This window comes from Anolis sagrei, chromosome 2, assembly GCF_037176765.1.
Source record: "Anolis sagrei isolate rAnoSag1 chromosome 2, rAnoSag1.mat, whole genome shotgun sequence".
Taxonomy (NCBI): domain Eukaryota; kingdom Metazoa; phylum Chordata; class Lepidosauria; order Squamata; family Dactyloidae; genus Anolis; species Anolis sagrei.
This window is the reverse complement of record NC_090022.1, coordinates 1703580-1721925: the sequence shown is the minus strand read 5'-3', so window position 1 is coordinate 1721925 and position 18346 is coordinate 1703580. Positions and strand designations below refer to the sequence as shown.

Here is an 18346-nt window from a genome sequence, read left to right as displayed (position 1 = left end):
CCCACCCTCCTTCCCACCCAGAGGCTGCGGGCTCCCCCAGAACACCCCCCCCCCCAGCACACACATAGACCAGACCCTCCTCCCAAATTAGACTTCAATCCCAAACCCAAAGAACTGTTGGATTCAAAGATGCATCAACATTTGTATACATGGAGCAAACAGAGCATATCCCCAGCGGCCTTGCCCAGGGGTCAGAGAGGTCACTGCCCACCTGCTTTCTCCCTTCCCCAGCTCTGACAAGGCCTCCCTCACATGCCCTGGCAACTCCCTTTGTGACTCTCTCATTCCTTTCTCCGTTTCCCTCTCTTTTCTTCCTCACTGTCCTCCTTCTCTTGCTTTCCCTCACCCACATTCTCCCTTTTCCTTCCTCTTCTCTCCTTCCTTTTCCCCCCCACCTTGGTCTTCCCTTCTTTCTCTTTCTTTTCTCCCCTCCCCTCATAACTTTCCCCCTTCAGTGCTCTAGCTTCCTTCCTTCTCTATCATCTGTAGTTGCAGATGGAGTCGCAATGGCTCAATGGGTTAAACCCTTGTGCTGGCTGAACTGCTGACCTGAAGGTCGGCAGTTAGACTCTGCAAGACAGGGAAAGCTCCCAACTGTCAGCCCTAGCTTCCCATGACAGGGACATGAGAGAAGCCTCCCACAGGATGGTAACACATCCAGGCATCCCCTAGGCAATTATTTCTGCAGGTGGCCAATTCTCTCACACCAGAAGTGACTTGTAGTTCCTCAAGTTGCTTCTGATACAGTGAAAAAAATCTGTAGTTTCAGACATCCACACAAAGACCTGGAACACATCCCCTGCAGATCAAGGGATTGTACTGTATATGGCTATATCCTCCTCCTCCTCCAATCTCTCTCTCTTCCGCCTGTTTCCCAGTCCTGCCCCATAATGCCCTTCATAGGGGTGAAAAGTCACACCTCTACCCCTCCCCATTCCTCACTCACTGCCCACTTTGAGTCTCAATCTGCATATCCTAATGCTATTAGTTAGAAATAGTCATTGTTAGCGGCATGACCTTCTAGAACAGTGGTTCTCAACTTGGGGGTCGGGACCCCTGCGGGGGTCGCTAGGGAGTGTCAGAGGGGTCGCCAAAGACCATCAAGAAACACAGTATTTTCTGTTGGTCATGGGGGTTCTATGTGGGAAGTCTGGTCCAATGTGATTGTTGGTGGGGTCCAGAATGGTCTTTGATTGTAGGTGAACTATAAATCCCAACAACTACAACTCCCAAATGTCGTCTATTTCCTACCCTAGAGTTCACATTTGGGCATATTGAGTATTCGTGCCAAGTTTGGTCCAGATCCATCATTGTTTGAGTCCACAGTGCTCCCTGGATGTAGGTGAACTACAACTCCAAAACTCAAGGTCAATGCCCACCAAACCCTTCCAGTGTTTCCACGGGAGTTTTGTGTGGAGTTTAGTTCAATTCCATCGCTGGTGGAGTTCAGATTGTAGGTGAACTATAAATCCCAGCAACTACAACTCCCAAATGACAAAATCATTATTTTTTTAGTGAAGGACATACATTGGTCTGTTAGGGGTGTCTTGTGTCCAAATTTGGTGTCAATTCATCCAGTGGTTTTCGAGTTATGTTAATCCCACAAACGAACATTACATTTTTATCTATATAGATTATTATTATTATTATTGAACTTTATTTATACCCTGCCACCATCTCCCCAAGGGGGCTCAAGGGGGCTAACATGAGGCCAAGCTCAGTAATTACAATAAAGCAAAATAAAATATATACTACAAATAATAACATAGATAAAAAACAACCAATAACATAATACTACAATAAGGTAAATACTGTAAATACTCCCCCCCCCCAACCCCACCACTATTCAAATTAGAGCATATGGGGTATTTGTGCCAAATTTGGTCCAGTGAATGAAAATGCATCCTGCTTATCAGATAATTGCATTACGATTCAGAACAGGAGCAAAATCTAAGTTATGAAGTAGCAAAATAATGTGATGTTTGGGGGTCACCACAACATGAGGAGCTGTATTAAGGGGTCGCGGCACTAGGAAGGCTGGGAAACACTGTTCTAGAAGGTGCTATTACGCATTTCCTAATGGGAGCATTCCTCAAGTGGAAAAGATGAACAAGGAGTATTTCTAACGAAGAGCATGACCAAAGACCGAGGACATGCCCTAGTCAAGCAGGTATACGGAGCCTCAGCAGAATGGGCCCCAGAGCGGCCGAGGGGTGGGTGGGGGTCGGCACACCTGAGGACCGGTCTCCGCAGATGGCACAGAGGCGCTTGCCGGGCATCAGGGCCCCGTGGGGGTGGCCCGGCACCACCCTCATGCCCAGCGGGGGCTTCACGTCGTCTGAGCTGCTGACCGAGTGCAGGCCCGAGAGGTTCACCGTGGAGTTGATCTGCAAAGGCAGCAAGAGGAGAAGCGGATGGGGGACGGGGCTGGCGGAGGGGGATCCTGATAGGAAGGCACAGGGCTACGCTTTGGCAGAAACGAATGACATGCATAGAGCCATCTCTTGTCCATCCCCTTTGGGATTCATCTCTAGACCAGACCCACAAAACATCCAGCCTATGGGCCCTTTGCAGACACCCAAGGATTTGGGGCAGCCCAGAAAGGAAGATGGAAGGCACAGGTCCCCAAACTAAGACCCACTGACCCTAATCTAAACATTAGACTGCTGCCGCTCTGTCACTACTGCCACCCTCTTCCTGCTTCTTCACTCTCGTTTCCTTTCCTCTTTCGATCTCACTCCACTCCACACTTGCTCCCTCCAAAAACAGAGGGAGGGAGGAGAGAGAGAGAAAAGAAAAGGAGATTCCATCTGAACATAAGGAAGAACGTCCTGACTGTGAGAGCCGTTCAGCAGTGGAACTCTCTGCCCTGGAGTGTAGTGGAGGCTCCTTCTTTGGAAGCTTTTAAACAGAGGCTGGATGGCCATCTGCCAGGGGTGCTTTGAATGCAATATTCCTGCTTCTTGGCAGAATGGGGTTGGACTGGATGATGGCCCATGAGGTCTCTTCCAACTCTTTGATTCTATGATTCTAGGTAGGAAAAAGAACAAAGGGGAGGAGAAAAGGAAGAAAGAAAGGCAGGTAGGGAACAGAGAGGGAAGGATGAGAAGAAACAGAGAGTGAAAAGTAGGTGGTAAACAGAGAAAGGAAGGAAGAAAAGAAAGGAAGGCAGATGGGAAATAGAGGGAAGGAAGAGGGAGAAAAATAGGTAAGAAACAGAGAGGGAAGTAAGAGAGGGAGAAAGAAAGAGAAGGAAGAGAAGAAAGGGAGGCAGGTGGGAAACAGAGGGAAGGAAGAGGGAGAAAGATAAGAAACAGAGAGGGAAGGAAGAAAGGGGAGCAGGAAAAGGATAGAGAAAGAAGGGAAGGAAGGGGCAGGTGAGAAACAGAGGGAAGGAAAAGAAGAAAGGGCAAAAGGTAGGTGAGAAACAGAGAGGGAAGAAAGGAAGAGAGAAAGAGAAGCAGTAAAAGGATAGGGAAGGAAGAGAAGGGAGGGAGGCAGGTGGGAAACAGGGGAAAGGAAAAGAAGGAAGGGAGAAAGAAAGGTAGGTGAGAAAGAAAGGGAAGGAAGAAAAGGGAGAAGGAAAATGAGAGAAGGAAGAGAAGGGAGGCAGGTGGGAGACAGAGGGAAGGACAAGAAGAAAGGGAGAAAGAAATGTAGGTGAGAAACAGAGAGGGAAAGAATTGAGACAGCGTGACATAGTGGTTTCAACCTGGGAGGGTGGCTCTGAACTGGGATCCCTTTGGGATCTCTTCCCATTTCAGTGGAATATAAATTGCCTGAGAATCCAGAGGGGTCTCCTCCTCCTCTGGAGATTGTGAAGCAGAGGCCAGATGGCCATCTGTCGGGAAGGCTTGGGTGGTGTCATTCTACCTGGTGGAACAGGGTTGGCCCCTGGAGGGGTCCCTTTGAACCCTATGATACACAGGCATATCGGAGAAGGCCTCACCTGGGGGCTGCTGACGGGTCCGTAGCCAATGGAGGGGGTGGCAGGGAGGCCCGGCGATCCCATGGAAGAGCTGATGACCGGGAAGGGGGAGCCCAGCCCGCCGATGGAGGTGGTCATGGCCGAGCCAATCATGGAGGGGTGCAGCGGGGCTGAGGGCTCCGGCGGGGGGGTGCCCCTCAGGGTCGGGGAGGAGCTGAGCGAAGAGCTGTCCGGGCTCCGGCAGTCTGCATCAGGAGAAAGAAAGAGACGGAGAAAGGGTTAAGGCCACTGGCATCATGGGCACCACATCAGGAGCCCCTTCCACACCCCCCCCCCCCAAGTCTCCAATCTGCCGCCCAGCATTTCCCAAGAGCCCCCCCCCCCCCCCACACTCCCACCAGCCTTGACACTCTCAGCTTCCTCTCCGGATGTTGTGCAAAAGCACCAGGAAACACATGACCATTGGGCTGTTTCCTGCGGCCAAGGCTCACAGAATGCACTTCAACAGGGAAGAATGGACGGCATCGCACTCCGGCCATAAAAACAAAAGGCAGAAATATACTGTAAAGCAGGCAAGGGCAAACTTCAGCCCTCAGGGTGCTCTGGACTTCAACTCCCACAACACAGAGAAGGTTGAAGCTTGCCCTTGCCTGCTGTACAAGATGGGTGGATGGGACACCTGGCTTGGAAACACGCCTGCTTCGGTCACCTGAAATGACCCTTTTTCTGGTTCTGGGTCAAGCAATGCAAAGAGGAGATGGACAAGATGGGAAAACAGCTGAACCATCATCATACATGTCCGCAGCCAGAAGATGAAAAGAGTAAAAAACTACACCTGTGCAGTAATTCATTAGGGATGCTATATATTTCAAGCTTGGTGAGAACAGAGAACCCCAATGTTTCCATTCACTCCAAAAGTGTATGCACCCCTAATGGTGTATACTTTTGACAATATTCCCACCCCAAAATGTATACACCAGCAACTCCTTATAAGTCTCTATTTCTAATCCCACTCCCCACTGCAAACACAGACACTCGTAAGAGCATTAACGATTCCTTTCATAGAAAAGAGTCACGAAATTACAAGTGAACCTTTAGGTGCCAGGATCCGACCATGTGAACAGTGCCTGGGTGCAGAGGGCAACCATTTATTCATTTGGGTTGTTGTAGGATTTTTTGGGCTATATGGCCATGGTCTAGAGGCATTCTCTCCTGACGTTTCGCCTGCATCTATGGCAAGCATCCTCAGAGGTAGTGAGGTCAAACCTCAGACCTCACTACCTCTGAGGATGCTTGCCATAGATGCAGGCGAAACGTCAGGAGAGAATGCCTCTAGATCATGGCCATTTAGCCCGAAAAAACCTACAACAACCCAGTGATTCTGGCCATGAAAGCCTTTGACAATTTATTTAATTATTATTTCCTATATTTATACCCCGCCCTTCTCATCCCTGAGGGGGGACTCATAATAAAACAATCAAGACAACCTTTTTCTACTCCTCAATGGGACCTCCTTTCCAATATGGAAAATGGCTCTCCTCTTCCCTTCTCTCTCTCTTCTCTTCTCTGAGCTAAACCTTCCCAGTCCTTTTGGTGGCCCTTTGCTGGACCCCTTCCGTCCTGTCAATATCCATATCTTGACCCAGAACCAGGCAAAGGGCTATTATTCCAGAAGGTGTGACCAAAACAGATTGGAGTGGGACTAGGGCTCCCCTCTATCTGGACACTTGACTCCTTTGGATAAAGCCTGGAATTGCATTTTAGTTGCTCTAAACACCTTCGTGGAAGCATAAGAGAAGCTCGGCCATCATTGAATATTGAGAAAACCAAAGTGCTCTTCCAGCAGTCACCAGCCAATCCCTCCCCAATACCAGAGATATAGCTTCATGGTGTAACATTAGAAAATGTGGACCATTTCTGCTCCCTTGGCAGTCACCTCTCCACAAAAGTCAACATTGACACCGAAATACAACACCGCCTGAGCTCGGCGAAGCAGAGAGTGTTTGAGGACTGGGACATCCATAGGGATACCAAGCTATTGTCCTCCCAACCCTGCTCTATGCCTGCAAAACGTAGACTGTCTACAGATGTCACATGCAACCCCTGGAACGATTCCATCAGTGTTGCCTCCAGAAAATCCTGCAAATCTCTTGGGAAGACAGTCGGACAAATGTCAGTGTGCTGGATGAGGCAAAGACCACCAGCACTGAAGCGATGGTCCTCCGCCATCAACTCCCCTGGACTGGCCACGTTGTCCGAATGCCCAATCACCGTCTCCCCAAAGCAGTTACTATACTCCGAAGTCAATAATGCGAATTGTAACATTGGTGGACAGGAAAAGAGATTTAAAGATGGGCTCAAAGCCAACGTTAAAAACCCTGGCATAGACATTGGGAACTGGGAAGCCCTGGCCCTTGAGCGCTCTAGCTGGAGGTCAGCTGTGCTGTAGAATTTGAAGAGGCACGAATGGAGGACGAAAGAGAGAAATGTGCCAAGAAGAAGGTGTGTCAAGCCAACCCTGACTGGGACTGCCTTCCACCTGGAAACCAATGTCCTCACTGCAGGAGAACATGCGGGTCAAGAATAGGACTCCTCAGTCACCTATGGACCCACCGACAGAACACTGCACTTGGAGGACAATCTTACTCGGTCAACGAGGGATCACCTAAGTAAGTAGGTAGGGATCACCTACCTACCTAAGTAAGTAGGTAGGGATCACCTAAGTAAGTAGGGAAGTTTGACTTGGCCACGGTAGTCCACGCTCTGCTTACATCCCGTCTAGACTACTGCAACGCTCTCTACGTGGGGTTGCCCTTGAAGACGGCCCGGAAGCTCCAACTGGTCCAACGTGCGGCAGCCATGATACTAACAGGAGCGGGGCGCAAGGAGCATACAACTCCCCTGCTGTACCAGCTCCACTGGCTGCCGATCTGCTACCGGGCTCAATTCAAGGTGCTGGCGCTGGCCTATAAAGCCCTAAACGGTTCCGGCCCAAGATACCTAACTAACCGCCTCTCGGCCTATGAGCCCACGAGGACTTTGAGATCTTCCGGGGAGGCCCTGCTCTCGATCCCGCCTGCGTCTCAGACACGGCTGGCGGGGACGAGGGATAGGGCCTTCTCGGTGGTGGCTCCTCGGCTGTGGAACACCCTTCCCGTAGACATCAGGTTAGCCCCCTCCCTGTTGATCTTCCGCAGGAAGCTGAAGACCTGGCTGTTTAGGAAGGCTTTTGAATAGAAGTGCAATGACTGGTAACTTGACCATAGGAATGGAATTACGGAAATGGTATTGCATTGTGAATTTGACGATGAGACGACTCGGAATGATCTTGTAGTAAGGATGATGTTTTGATGATGTTGATAATTATGTATTGTGGATTATTTTATTGTATGTTGTTTGTTGCACCTTTTCGTGTTGTACACCGCAATGAGTCGCCAGTAGGCTGAGAATTGCGGTATATAAGCATAGTAAATAAATAAATAAGTAAGTAAGTAAGTAAGTAAGCTGCTGCAGCAGCGAGGGAGAAGGGTAGTCCCCACCCTCAAAGGAAGAGGAGGGAAGCCACCAACCCCAATGGAGAGGCCCTGTTTCCTTCCTTCCTGGGAATTCACCGGCCTGGCCTTGCCGAACCCTGTATGATCCCAATTGACCCCTCGGGCTCTTCCTCCACACTGCAGGGAGCTCCCATGGTGTTTAAGACCTACAATGTGGCACGGCTAGCGAGTACTTGACAGGAGACTTGTTTCCAGACTTTGTGCTTGCTGTCCCAAAGGGACGGAACTTCCTTATTTGGGGAGGGGACACAATTCAGAGAGGGAAGGGTTGGTTTAACACAGGCATGGACATACTTGGGCCCTCCAAGTGTTCTGGAGTTCAACTTCCACAATTCCAGAAGGTGTGGCCAAAGCAGAATAGGGTGGGACTAGGCTGCTAGGAATTGTGGGAGTTGAAATCTATAACAGCTGGAGGGCCCAAGTTTGCCCATGCCTGATGATCCAGACTGCACTTTGAAAGGGAGGGGAAACTACCAGAAGAGCCTCTGTCAAGGCAGATGGCACCTCCACCCCACAAGCAGCCAGAGAGGTGACCCTTGAAAGCTCACCCCATGCACCCTCTTCTGTCTCCCTCTCTGCCCCTGCCTCTTGGGACCTTGGGTTTCTTCTCCACCTTTTAGGCTTCAGGATGGGAAGGACCTCCAGAGGCCATCTAGTCTGACCCTCTGCCCACAAGGCCAGAAACCCACCATCAAAACACCAACCAGAGACTGACCTCTATTTAAGGATCCCTAAGGAAAGCGAGTCCACTGCCTTCTGCTGGTCAACAACATGTCCTCCTGATCTTGGGTCAGGGCCTCCTCCTCCCTGACCATTTCGATCCTGTCTGCGGAAGAAAACAAGCTTCCACACGTGACGAGGAGGAGGAGTCCCTTCCTTCCTTCCTCCCCTTCCTTCTGTTCTGGGGAAGACTGACTGAGGAATGGGTCTTGAGCAATGTTCTCTTCCCTCCCTCTGTTGCTCAAGGCGCCCCTCCTGAGCACCAGCTGAGAGGACAGGGCCAAGGGATCCTAGAGTGGGAGGAGACCCCAGGGGACACCCAGTCACACCCATTTTCTGCCATAAAGGGAGGCACCATCCAAGCCTTCCTGGCAGAGGGCCACCCAGCCTCTGCTCAAAAGACTCCACTGGACTCCCAGGCAGAATAGTCCGCTGACCATCAGGAAGTACTTCCTCATGTTCAGGCAGAATCGCTTTTCTTGCCCTTTGAATCCAGTCTCCAGAGTGGCAGGAAACAAGTTTCCCCACTCCTCCACAACGTGACATCCGCTCCAGCATTTAAAAGCCAAAAGCCACATTCCTGGCATGGAGGATGGAAGGCCCCAATTACTACGTGGCAAACAGCAAGACTTAGGGGCATCAACAGGCACAACGGAGAAAAAGATAAAACCCAAAGGGACACAAACAACAGAGGAGCAGAAGCAACTTGAGAAACTGCAAGTCGCTTCTGGTGTGAGAGAATTGGCCGTCTGCAAGGACATTGTGCAGAGGACGCCCAGATGTTTTGATGTTTTACCATCCATGTGGGAGGCTTCTCTCATCCCCGCATGAGGAACTGGAGCTGACAGATGGGAGCTCATCTGTGCTCTCCTTGGATTCGAACCTGCAACCTGTTGGTCTTCAGTCCGGCTAGCACAGGGGTTTAACCCACTGCGCCACTGGGGGCTCAGGAGCAGTTGCCCCCAGGGTAGTCTCCCCCTGCATTTGGATATTTCCCCTTGCATCTTTGCAGCGACTCAGGCCTTGCAAAGTCAGGGTGCCCATGGCTTAACTGGTTGAGTCCATTCATCTGGATGGGAGTCTTCTTCTGGTCCTGCTACTTTCTACCATTGTTGTTATGAATGGCTGTCATAAGGCTGAACCCTGAGAAAGCCCCCCATTGCATGGCTACCAGCCTCCTCCCAATAGACTCAAATCAAGGGAAAGCTTCATGAGAACCACCACTCCTCTTAATGTTCCCCCAGCAACAGCAAGAGCCTCCCTCTGGGCAGGTAAACCAGAAATCCCAAATGGATGGACCCCCACGAAGGTCTTCCTCCAGGGGCAAACCAAGAATGGGCAACTTGGAATTCCCTGAACAGACTTAGGAAGGGAGTGGGCAGATCAAAAGACAACCTGGCCAAATGGCACAACCTTTGTGCAACTGTGGAGCAGAACAAACAACTCCGCATCTGTATGATTGTCCACAATGTCCTGCCTCATGCACAAAGGAAGAGCTGCTCCAAGCTACAAACAATGTGGTTGCTGTTGCCTATTTTTAGTCAAAAAATATTTAGCCGTTGTGCTCCTTCTATTTTTATCAGTTTTATACTTATTTAGGCAATGAATATGAAAAAATAAATACTGTTGTCAATATATGAGAGGCTTCCAAGGTGTTTTCTTATCATCAGTCTCACTAGGTTTCCTTGGTTGAGCCTCTCCACCTGGAAGGCAGCCTTCCTCTTTTCCTTCTACCTTTTCCAGAATGATCATCCCTTCTGGGGAGACATGTCATCCCATTATGTGTCCAAAATACACTGTTTTATTGATCTTCACCTCTAGAGACAGTCTAGGCTTGATTTGCTCCAGGATCCATTTATGAAGCTTTTAATTGTCTATGGGATCTGAACCACATTCCTTCCTGCCAGTTTCCTTCATTTCCCAAATTCAAATCCATGCAGGGAAAGTGGGAATGGCATGGCACAGCCTGGATGACTCTGAATTTGGTTTTAATGCTATATCTTGGCACTGGAGGATCTCATCACATTGTACTTGAGTCCAATGCCAAGATAGGTAAAGGTAAAGGTATTCCCCTGACATTAAATTCAGTTATTTATTATTTATTTATTTATTTCTTGCATTTATTGACCGCCCCTCTCAGCCCGGGGGCGACTCGGGGCGGTGAACAACAACAAAGAAGACAGTGTACAGTGAGTCAGGACGATACAAACCAGACAGATACAACATAACATATACTTATACTAAAAATCCGCTTCGTCAAGTCCTGGGGTCATAGCCGAAATTCGTAGTCCTAGTTCATTCCAGTGTCAATTTCATTACACTCAATTGAAGGCCTGCTCGAAGAGCCATGTTTTTAGGCCCCTACGGAAGGCCATCAAGGAGGGCGCCTGTCTAACTTCAGCAGGGAGAGTGTTCCACAGCCGGGGGGCCACCACCGAGAAGGCCCGCTCCCTCGTCCCCGCCAGACGTGCCTGTGAGGCAGGCGGGACCGAGAGAAGGGCCTCCCCGGAAGATCTCAAGGCCCTCGTGGGCTCGTAGGCCGAGATGCGGTCTGCAAGGTATTTTGGGCCGGAACCGTTTAGGGCTTTGTAGGATAACACCAGCACCTTAAATTGGGCCCGGTAGCAGATCGGCAGCCAGTGGAGCTGGGACAGCAGAGGCGTTGTATGCTCTCTGCGTCCAGCTCCCGTTAACAACATGGCTGCCGCGCGCTGGACTAGCTGAAGCTTCCGGGCCGTCTTCAAGGGCAGCCCCACGTAGAGAGCGTTGCAGTAGTCGAGGCGGGATGTGACCAAAGCGTGTACCACCGTGGCCAAGTCAGACTTCCCAAGATACGGGCGCAGCTGGCGCACGAGCCTAAGCTGTGCAAATGCTCCCCTGGTCACCGCTGAAACCTGAGGCTCCAGGCTCAGCGATGAGTCCAGGGTCACACCCAAGCTGCGAACCTGCGCCTTCAAGGGGAGTGCGACCCCGTCCAGCACAGGCTGTAACCCTATACCCTGTTCGGCCTTGCGACTGACCAGGAGTACCTCTGTCTTGTCTGGATTTAAGTTGTGCCTGGGGGGTGGTGCTCATCTCCATTTCTAAGCCAAAAAGCCAGCAATGTCCATAGACACCTCCAAGGTCATGTGGCTGGCATGACTACATGGAGCCCTGTTACCTTCCCACTCACATTTGCATGTTCTCAAACTGCTAGGTTGGCAGAAGCTGGGGCTGACAGCGGGAGTTTACGCTGCTCCCCGGATTCAAACCTGCAACCTTTCGGTCAACAAGTTTAGCAGCTCAGCGAATGGCCATCTGAGCACTTTGTCCTTCATGAAGTTCAACACTTCCAGCACTGGGCTTTCCCCTAGAGTTTGGTGGAACCTCCTTCTCTGAGGGGTTTTTAAACAGAGGCTGGAGGGCCATCCGTTAGGAGAGTTTTGATCATGTCTTCCTGCCTGGCAAAAGCAAATTGGACTGGATGGATGTCCTTTGGGGGTTCCTTCCAACTCTATGACTCCATGAGTCTATGATTTAGGGCACAAGAGGAATCACAGAGCCGTCCCTCTCATTCAGCAATGGCCATCAGTCAATAATAATAACAACAACAACAATTCTCCAAACAGGACACACTAGAACTGGCCGACTCCAAGGGAGAGGGTTTAGGTGTTTCACCTCATTTTCAGCCAAAACGATGACTCAGGGGTAGCCACTGAGCCACTTCCGCTTTTCACTTTCTGTGCTTTCTTGCCGGGTAGGGTATTTCGGAGTCCAAGTTTAGGCTTCGTTCTGCAATACTGACCCTGTTCCCAAAGCCTTCCTCTTTTTCCTCTCTATGACAAATTGGGAAAAAGCGACCAAAAAAGCCCCAAGAACTGACATCCCACAGAGAAGAGGAAGCGCAGTCTCCCAAGAGCAACCTTGGCCTCCGAAGGCAAGCCAGGCCTGTGGGTTAGGCTTCTTTGTACTTCCTTGTGGAGGGTCATTGGGGAAGAAAGCTTCCTAATACTAGAGGCTCACTCAGACCTTGGTGGACTACAACACCCACTGACCCAAAGGATTCCCTATCAAGCAGAGAATAATGGAACCTGGAGTCAAACCACACTGAGAGGGCCAGCTTCTATAGAACTGGAGGACCTAAACATCTCTAGAGATAACATTTTTTTCCAGCAGTAGGTAAGCACAACAGTCCTGCAGTTATGCTTTGTGCCTCAGTAGCCAATTTGTGTCTTAATCAAAGAGATCAACAAGGGATATAACTCAGCCACCTCACAACCTCTGAGGATGCTTGCAATAGATGAAGGTGAAACGTCAGGAGAGAATGCCTCTAGAACATGGCCATATAGCATGAAAAAACTTACAACAATCCAACTCAGCCATTATCAGGACCTCAAAATCGAACTGCAAAGGCTCTGGCATCAACCAGTCCAGGTGGTCCCAGTGGTCACTGGCGCACTGGGTACCATGCCAAAAGATCTCAGCTGGCATTTGGAAACCATAAACATTGACAAAATCACGATCTGTCAACTGCAAAAGGCCACCTGACTTGGATCTGCGCGCATTATTCGAAAATACATCACACAGTCCTAGATGCTTGGAAAGTGTTTGACTTGTGATTCTGTGATATGAAATCCAGCATACAGATCTCATTTGCTGTGACATACTGTGTTTTTGTGTCAGTAAAATAATAATAATAATAATAATAATAATAATAATATGAATGGGTCACGTTGCACTATGTACAGTCCAGGGTCCAGAACAATGGTGCTGTGATTAAAGCTTTAACTGCCATGTTCTTAGGCCACCCTGAGATTCGCAGTATGTTCAGAAATACTTCAAATTCTTAGGAGTTAGAAGATGAAGGATCGAGTGCCTCCCCACCTGCAAACCTGAGGACTTCAGAGAATGCACCTGGGTCACTTCTGGCCGCACCAAATGAATTTTAAACTATGAATTTTGAATGTACATTTTATTAGTGTTGGGGTTTTAATCTTGGTTCTGTTTTTTAATACAGTAGAGTCTCGCTTATCCAACCTTTGCTTATCCGACATTTCGTCTTATCCGACACGCCCCCCCCCCCCCCTTTCCACCAGCATTTCCCTTTCAATTCAAGGAGCGCTCCCCAACTCTCTCTTCATTCCCAATAAGTGAAAAAGGCAAGACAAGGAGGAGGAGGAGGGAGGAAAGGGGGGAAAGAGGCAGGACCGGAAGCATCCTCCTTCCTTCCCTCTGTGATTTCCACACTCCTTTTCCGCATCTGGGCACTTCCTGCTGGGCCGCTCTAGCCCTGAGGCATTGCCTTGCCTTAACCCTTTGAGTCCCTGTTGTTAGTATTCTAGGTGTCTAGTGCCATGTCGGACAGGTAACAAGAGGAGACTCTGTATTATCCAACATTTCCATTTATCTGATGTTCTGCCAGCCTGTTTATGTTGGATAAGCGAATCTCTACTGTATATGTATTTGTGTTGTCCGTATCATACCCTGGCCTGGAGCTGTGAAGAGAAGAAGGGGACAAATAAATATGTATGACGACGATGCCATGAAAGTTAAAGTGGAATTGTGGCATTAGAATTGTGTTGTGTGAAAAGGCTCCCGAGATGACTTGGAAAAGCATCCTGCAGAAATGGGAAACCCAAATGATCCCTTGACTGGGAGCAGCCTCTGCTTTGCAGAGTGGGACAGGAAGATGTGACATGGAAGGTTAAAAAATACCCTATTTACTAGAATGTAACACTCACCTTTTTTGGCTAAATTACCTCGTTGAAATTAGGGTGCACGTTACATTTGCATAATATGGTAATTTAAGTGTTGCGCCAAAGCAAAAGAGGAACTGCTTCAGGAGCTGCATCAGGAGCTCCCACTTGAGGGACACCATCTCTAAATTAATGGCCAGGGCTCAATGCTATTAAATGCTGGGATTTATAGTTTGGCCCAGGGCTTGCAGACCCCTTCTCAGTCCAGCAGCCCTCTTCTGCTTTTGCTGGGGATCGGGGCCCAAGTCCCCCACAAAAGGGGGAAAGCATGAATGAAAAAAACTATTTTTACCTGGAAGACCACCACCTCTCTAGGAATCTCTAGGTCCTCCGCCAGAAGCTGATCACAGAGCCACCCTGAACGACGTAGAGATTCCTAGGGAGAACACAACAATCAAATCCGCAAATAATCCAATCCCTAACTGTTAAACCTGCAAAAGTGGAGGGCCAAAGGGACATCACTCATGTAGCAAAACCACTCTATTCACTTTGTGCAGGAGGCTGGAAGGCTCCTAATTTACCAGCTCTCAAGGAATAGAACAGGAGGGCATTATTATCAGTATTATCACCCTACTTTCCTCTCATAAATGAGATTCAAAGTGTATGTTGCTCTCGGGTGCATCTGGCTGATTTGTGCAAAATCACTATGAAAGCAGCTGTTTTGTTTTCCCCGATCTTGACCTGGATTCTATTCCCATTGGCCACAAACACTGAAGGTGAAGAATCCCCATGGGAGGCCCAGAGTATAGTTCAGCCCCCATATTCAAGGTGACATTACAGTAGAATCAGGAAACCATGTTTCATAGCAAAGCAGCTTCTGGTACACATTACCATAGAATTACCCTCCTTCTGAGAAGGTCTTCAAACACAGGCTGGGGGGCCATCTGCCAGGGTTGTTCTGGCCAGGCTTTTCCTGCATAATGACCGCCTCCGCACCCCTCTCCCCTTTTCGACAGTCCTGTCAGCACAGGAAGGGGCCTGCAGGGTCAAGGCAAGGGCCTGAAGGCCCTCCATATCCACAGGCTCTGTATCCACAGAATCGGCCTTACACAGCTAGGAATATTATGAAGGAATTGGTAGGACTTCAGCATCCCAAGAGTCTGTATCAACAGATACCTCCATCCACACCTTATCCCTTTAAGATAAACGTCCCAGAAGTGAACTGGTATTATTCTGTTCTATACAAGGTAAGCCATTCCAGGATTTCACTAAGGCGTTGCATATAATCGCCTGGGGGCTGAGAAAAGCGGTATATAAATAAAGTAAATAAATAAATAAATAAATAATCGACAGTTTCCACCATTCACTGCTTGAAAATATTAAAACAAACACCCCTAAACCTGAAACCTTGATTTTGCCATTTTGCGTGGCAGCAACATCTTAATATTGCATATGATTGACTAGGCCGTTGTCATCCATGGTTTGAAAACATCAAAGCAAAACATTCCATAAATCAAACCTTCATTTTTGCCATTCCATGTTAGGGACTTGAGCACCCACTGATTGTGATGCCTACAGAAAGTCCTAGAGCCAAACCCCAGGCACTTTTCGTCTCACGCAAAGAGATAAAAGTAGGATAGGGAGAATTACAATAATAACATCGGGTTGTTGTAGGTTTTTTCGGGCTATATGCCCATGGTCTAGAGCAGGGGTCCTCTAACTTTTTAAACAGAGGGCCAGGTCACTGTCCCTCAAACTGTTGGAGGGCCGGATTATAATTTGAAAAAAAAAATGAATGAATTCCTATTCACACTGCACATATCTTATTTGTGGTGCAAAACCACTTAAAAACAATACAATAATTAAAATGAAGAACAATTTTAGCAAATATAAACTTATTAGTATTTCAATGGGAAGTGTGAGCCTTCTTTTGGCTGATGAGATAGGATTGTTGTTGTTGTTGTGTGCTTTCAAGTCATTTCAGACTTAGGTTGACCCGGAGCAAGGGCCGGGTAAAAGACCTTGGAGGGCCGCATCTGGCCCCCGGGCCTTAGTTTGGGGACCCCTGGTCTAGAGGCATTCTCTCCTGACATTTCGCCTGCATCTATGGCAAGCATCCTCAGAGGCAGTAATAATAACATCACTGCAGACCCTCTGTATGAGATAAATCCCTCAAAAGCCCCTCATGAGTCGCATCTCCCTCCTGAGCCGCAGGAGACAGATTAAGCACTACCATGGAAGATCTCTTCTACTGCACAGAGAATCCATATCCATGGAAGTTGGTGGGGGGCGGGGTGGACTAAGAGGGTATTGAAATAGGAAGAAAACACAATTTGGGGGAACGCTTGCCATATTCCTCAATGCGCTCAGAGCCACACACTTTGCTGGAAGAGTGAAGCAGGGTTGAGGCAGCCTGCCAGACGGCGGTCCCCCCATTCCACCCATACGCAAGACTTTGCTCCGCTAATCCTAATCCTCCCATCTCCCTGCAGCCTCTCTCCTGCCTCCGGTGAACCCAGGAAGGCTGTCAACTTTGGTCCAACAGATCTGTGCTTCTCTTTCACAACAAGACTCAAGGAATACGGCTTCCTATCCAACTTCTGTCTCCTTCTCCCTCTCCAGACTTTGATTACAGCAACATTCCCCCAGCACTTGGGGAAGGGAAATCTCAACCCTAGCTTCAGATATGAGGGGTTACTCCTCTCAAACACCTCCATCATCACAATCATAATCATTGTTATTATCACCATCGTCATCATCATCATCACTATCCTGCTTTCCTGTCTTAAACAGGCCTCAAATCTGCTTACAATGCTAAAAATAATACATTATTTCTCTACTCAGGCTGGAACTATTATGATATATTTTATTCAGTTTGAAGATCAACCTGCATTGTATGGCAGTGTAGACCCAGGCCCAGTTAATGACGCCCGCCAGCCTTTCTCCCTCTTCATCTGTGGGAGTAAAATATGTGTCTTTGAGGGGGGCGGCCTCCTCCCCTCAGTTCACCCACACAAGTTGAAGAAGTGGTAAATATCATTATTATTGTATTGTCGAAGGCTTTCATGGCTGGAATCACTAGGTTCTTGTGGGTTTTTTCGGGCTATAGAGCCATGTTCTAGAGGCATTTCTCCTGACGTTTCGCCTGCATCTATGGCAAGCATCCTCAGAGGTTGTGAGGTCTGTTGGAAGTAGGAAAAAATGGGTTTATATATCTGTGGAATGGCTGGGGTGGGGCAAGGAGCTCTTCCCTGCTGCAGTTAGGTGTGAATGTTTAGCTGAACACACACAGAGATAGATATCTACATAAAAACTCCAACCATCACCCAAGTCAAAAAAGAAGCCCCATTAAAGCCTTGGCAGACCGTGCAAAAAGAATCTGCGAACCCCACCTCCTTCAAGATGAACTGAACCACCTCAACTGGGCTCTCCAGGCCAATGGAGACTCCACCTCAGACATCAGAAGAGCTGCAAGACCAAGAACAAGCCACGAGAGTCAAGATGAAGATCCACCCAGAGGAAAAGTGTTCCTGCCAGACATCAAGGGAACCACTGACCGCATAGGGAAGCTGATGAGGAAACACAACATACAAACAATCTACAGACCCACCAAGAAAATCCAACAAATGCTCCGTTCAGCAAAGGACAAGAGGGATCCTCTCACCTCTGCAGGAGTCTACCATTGTATCCCATGCAGCTGTGGACAAGTCTACATAGGGACCACCAAACGCAGCATTGCCCAGACACGCATCAAGGAACATGAAAGGTACTGCAGACTCCTTCAACCAGAGAAGTCAGCTATAGCAGAGCACCTGAGGAACCAGCCTGGACACAGCATATTATTTGAGAACACAGAAATGCTGGACCACTCTCACAACCACCATGTCAGGCTACGCAGAGAAGCCATTGAGATCCACAAGCATGTGGACAATTTCAACAGAAAGGAAGAGACCATGAAAATGAACAAAATCTGGCTACCAGTATTAAAAAACTCTAAAATTATAACAGCTAAACAACAGAGAGGAAAAAACCAGGCACAGATTAACACCTCCCAGCAACAGATTTTCCCAGGCTCAGGCAGGCCTTCAAATGCTAATGAAGGTGATCAGCTAAACATTCACACCTAACTGCAGCAGGGAAGAGCTCCTTGCCCCACCCCAGCCATTCCACAGATATATAAACCCATTTTTTCCTACTTCCAACAGACCTCACTACCTCTGAGGATGCTTGCCATAGATGCAGGCGTAACGTCAGGAGAAATGCCTCTAGAACATGGCTCTATAGCCCAAAAAAACCCACAAGAACCTAATCATTATTATTGTTTATTAATGTTGGAAAACAGCTTTCTGTCTCAATCCTGAGATACAAATACTAAAGGATGAGAATCTTGGTGTTGTATTTTGAGGGGGGTCAGCCTTCCTTCTTCCCAACCTCCCCCCCCCTTTCTTCCTATCCTGACCCCCAATTCC

At 48.6% G+C, this 18346-nt stretch overlaps 1 protein-coding gene across 3 annotated transcripts in view; it reads right to left on the bottom strand.

Moving 5' to 3' along the window:
• Nucleotides 1-18346, bottom strand: part of RXRB (retinoid X receptor beta) — a 43438-nt gene that overhangs the window by 12957 nt on the left and 12135 nt on the right. For all 3 annotated transcript variants that reach the window (XM_060760625.2, XM_060760624.2, XM_060760627.2), the window contains exons 2-3: nucleotides 3950-4173; nucleotides 2234-2387 (exon numbers count right to left, since the gene is read on the bottom strand). In XM_060760625.2, coding sequence (XP_060616608.1) covers nucleotides 2234-2387; nucleotides 3950-4173 — 378 coding nt within the window. The remainder of the gene's footprint in view (nucleotides 1-2233; nucleotides 2388-3949; nucleotides 4174-18346) is intronic.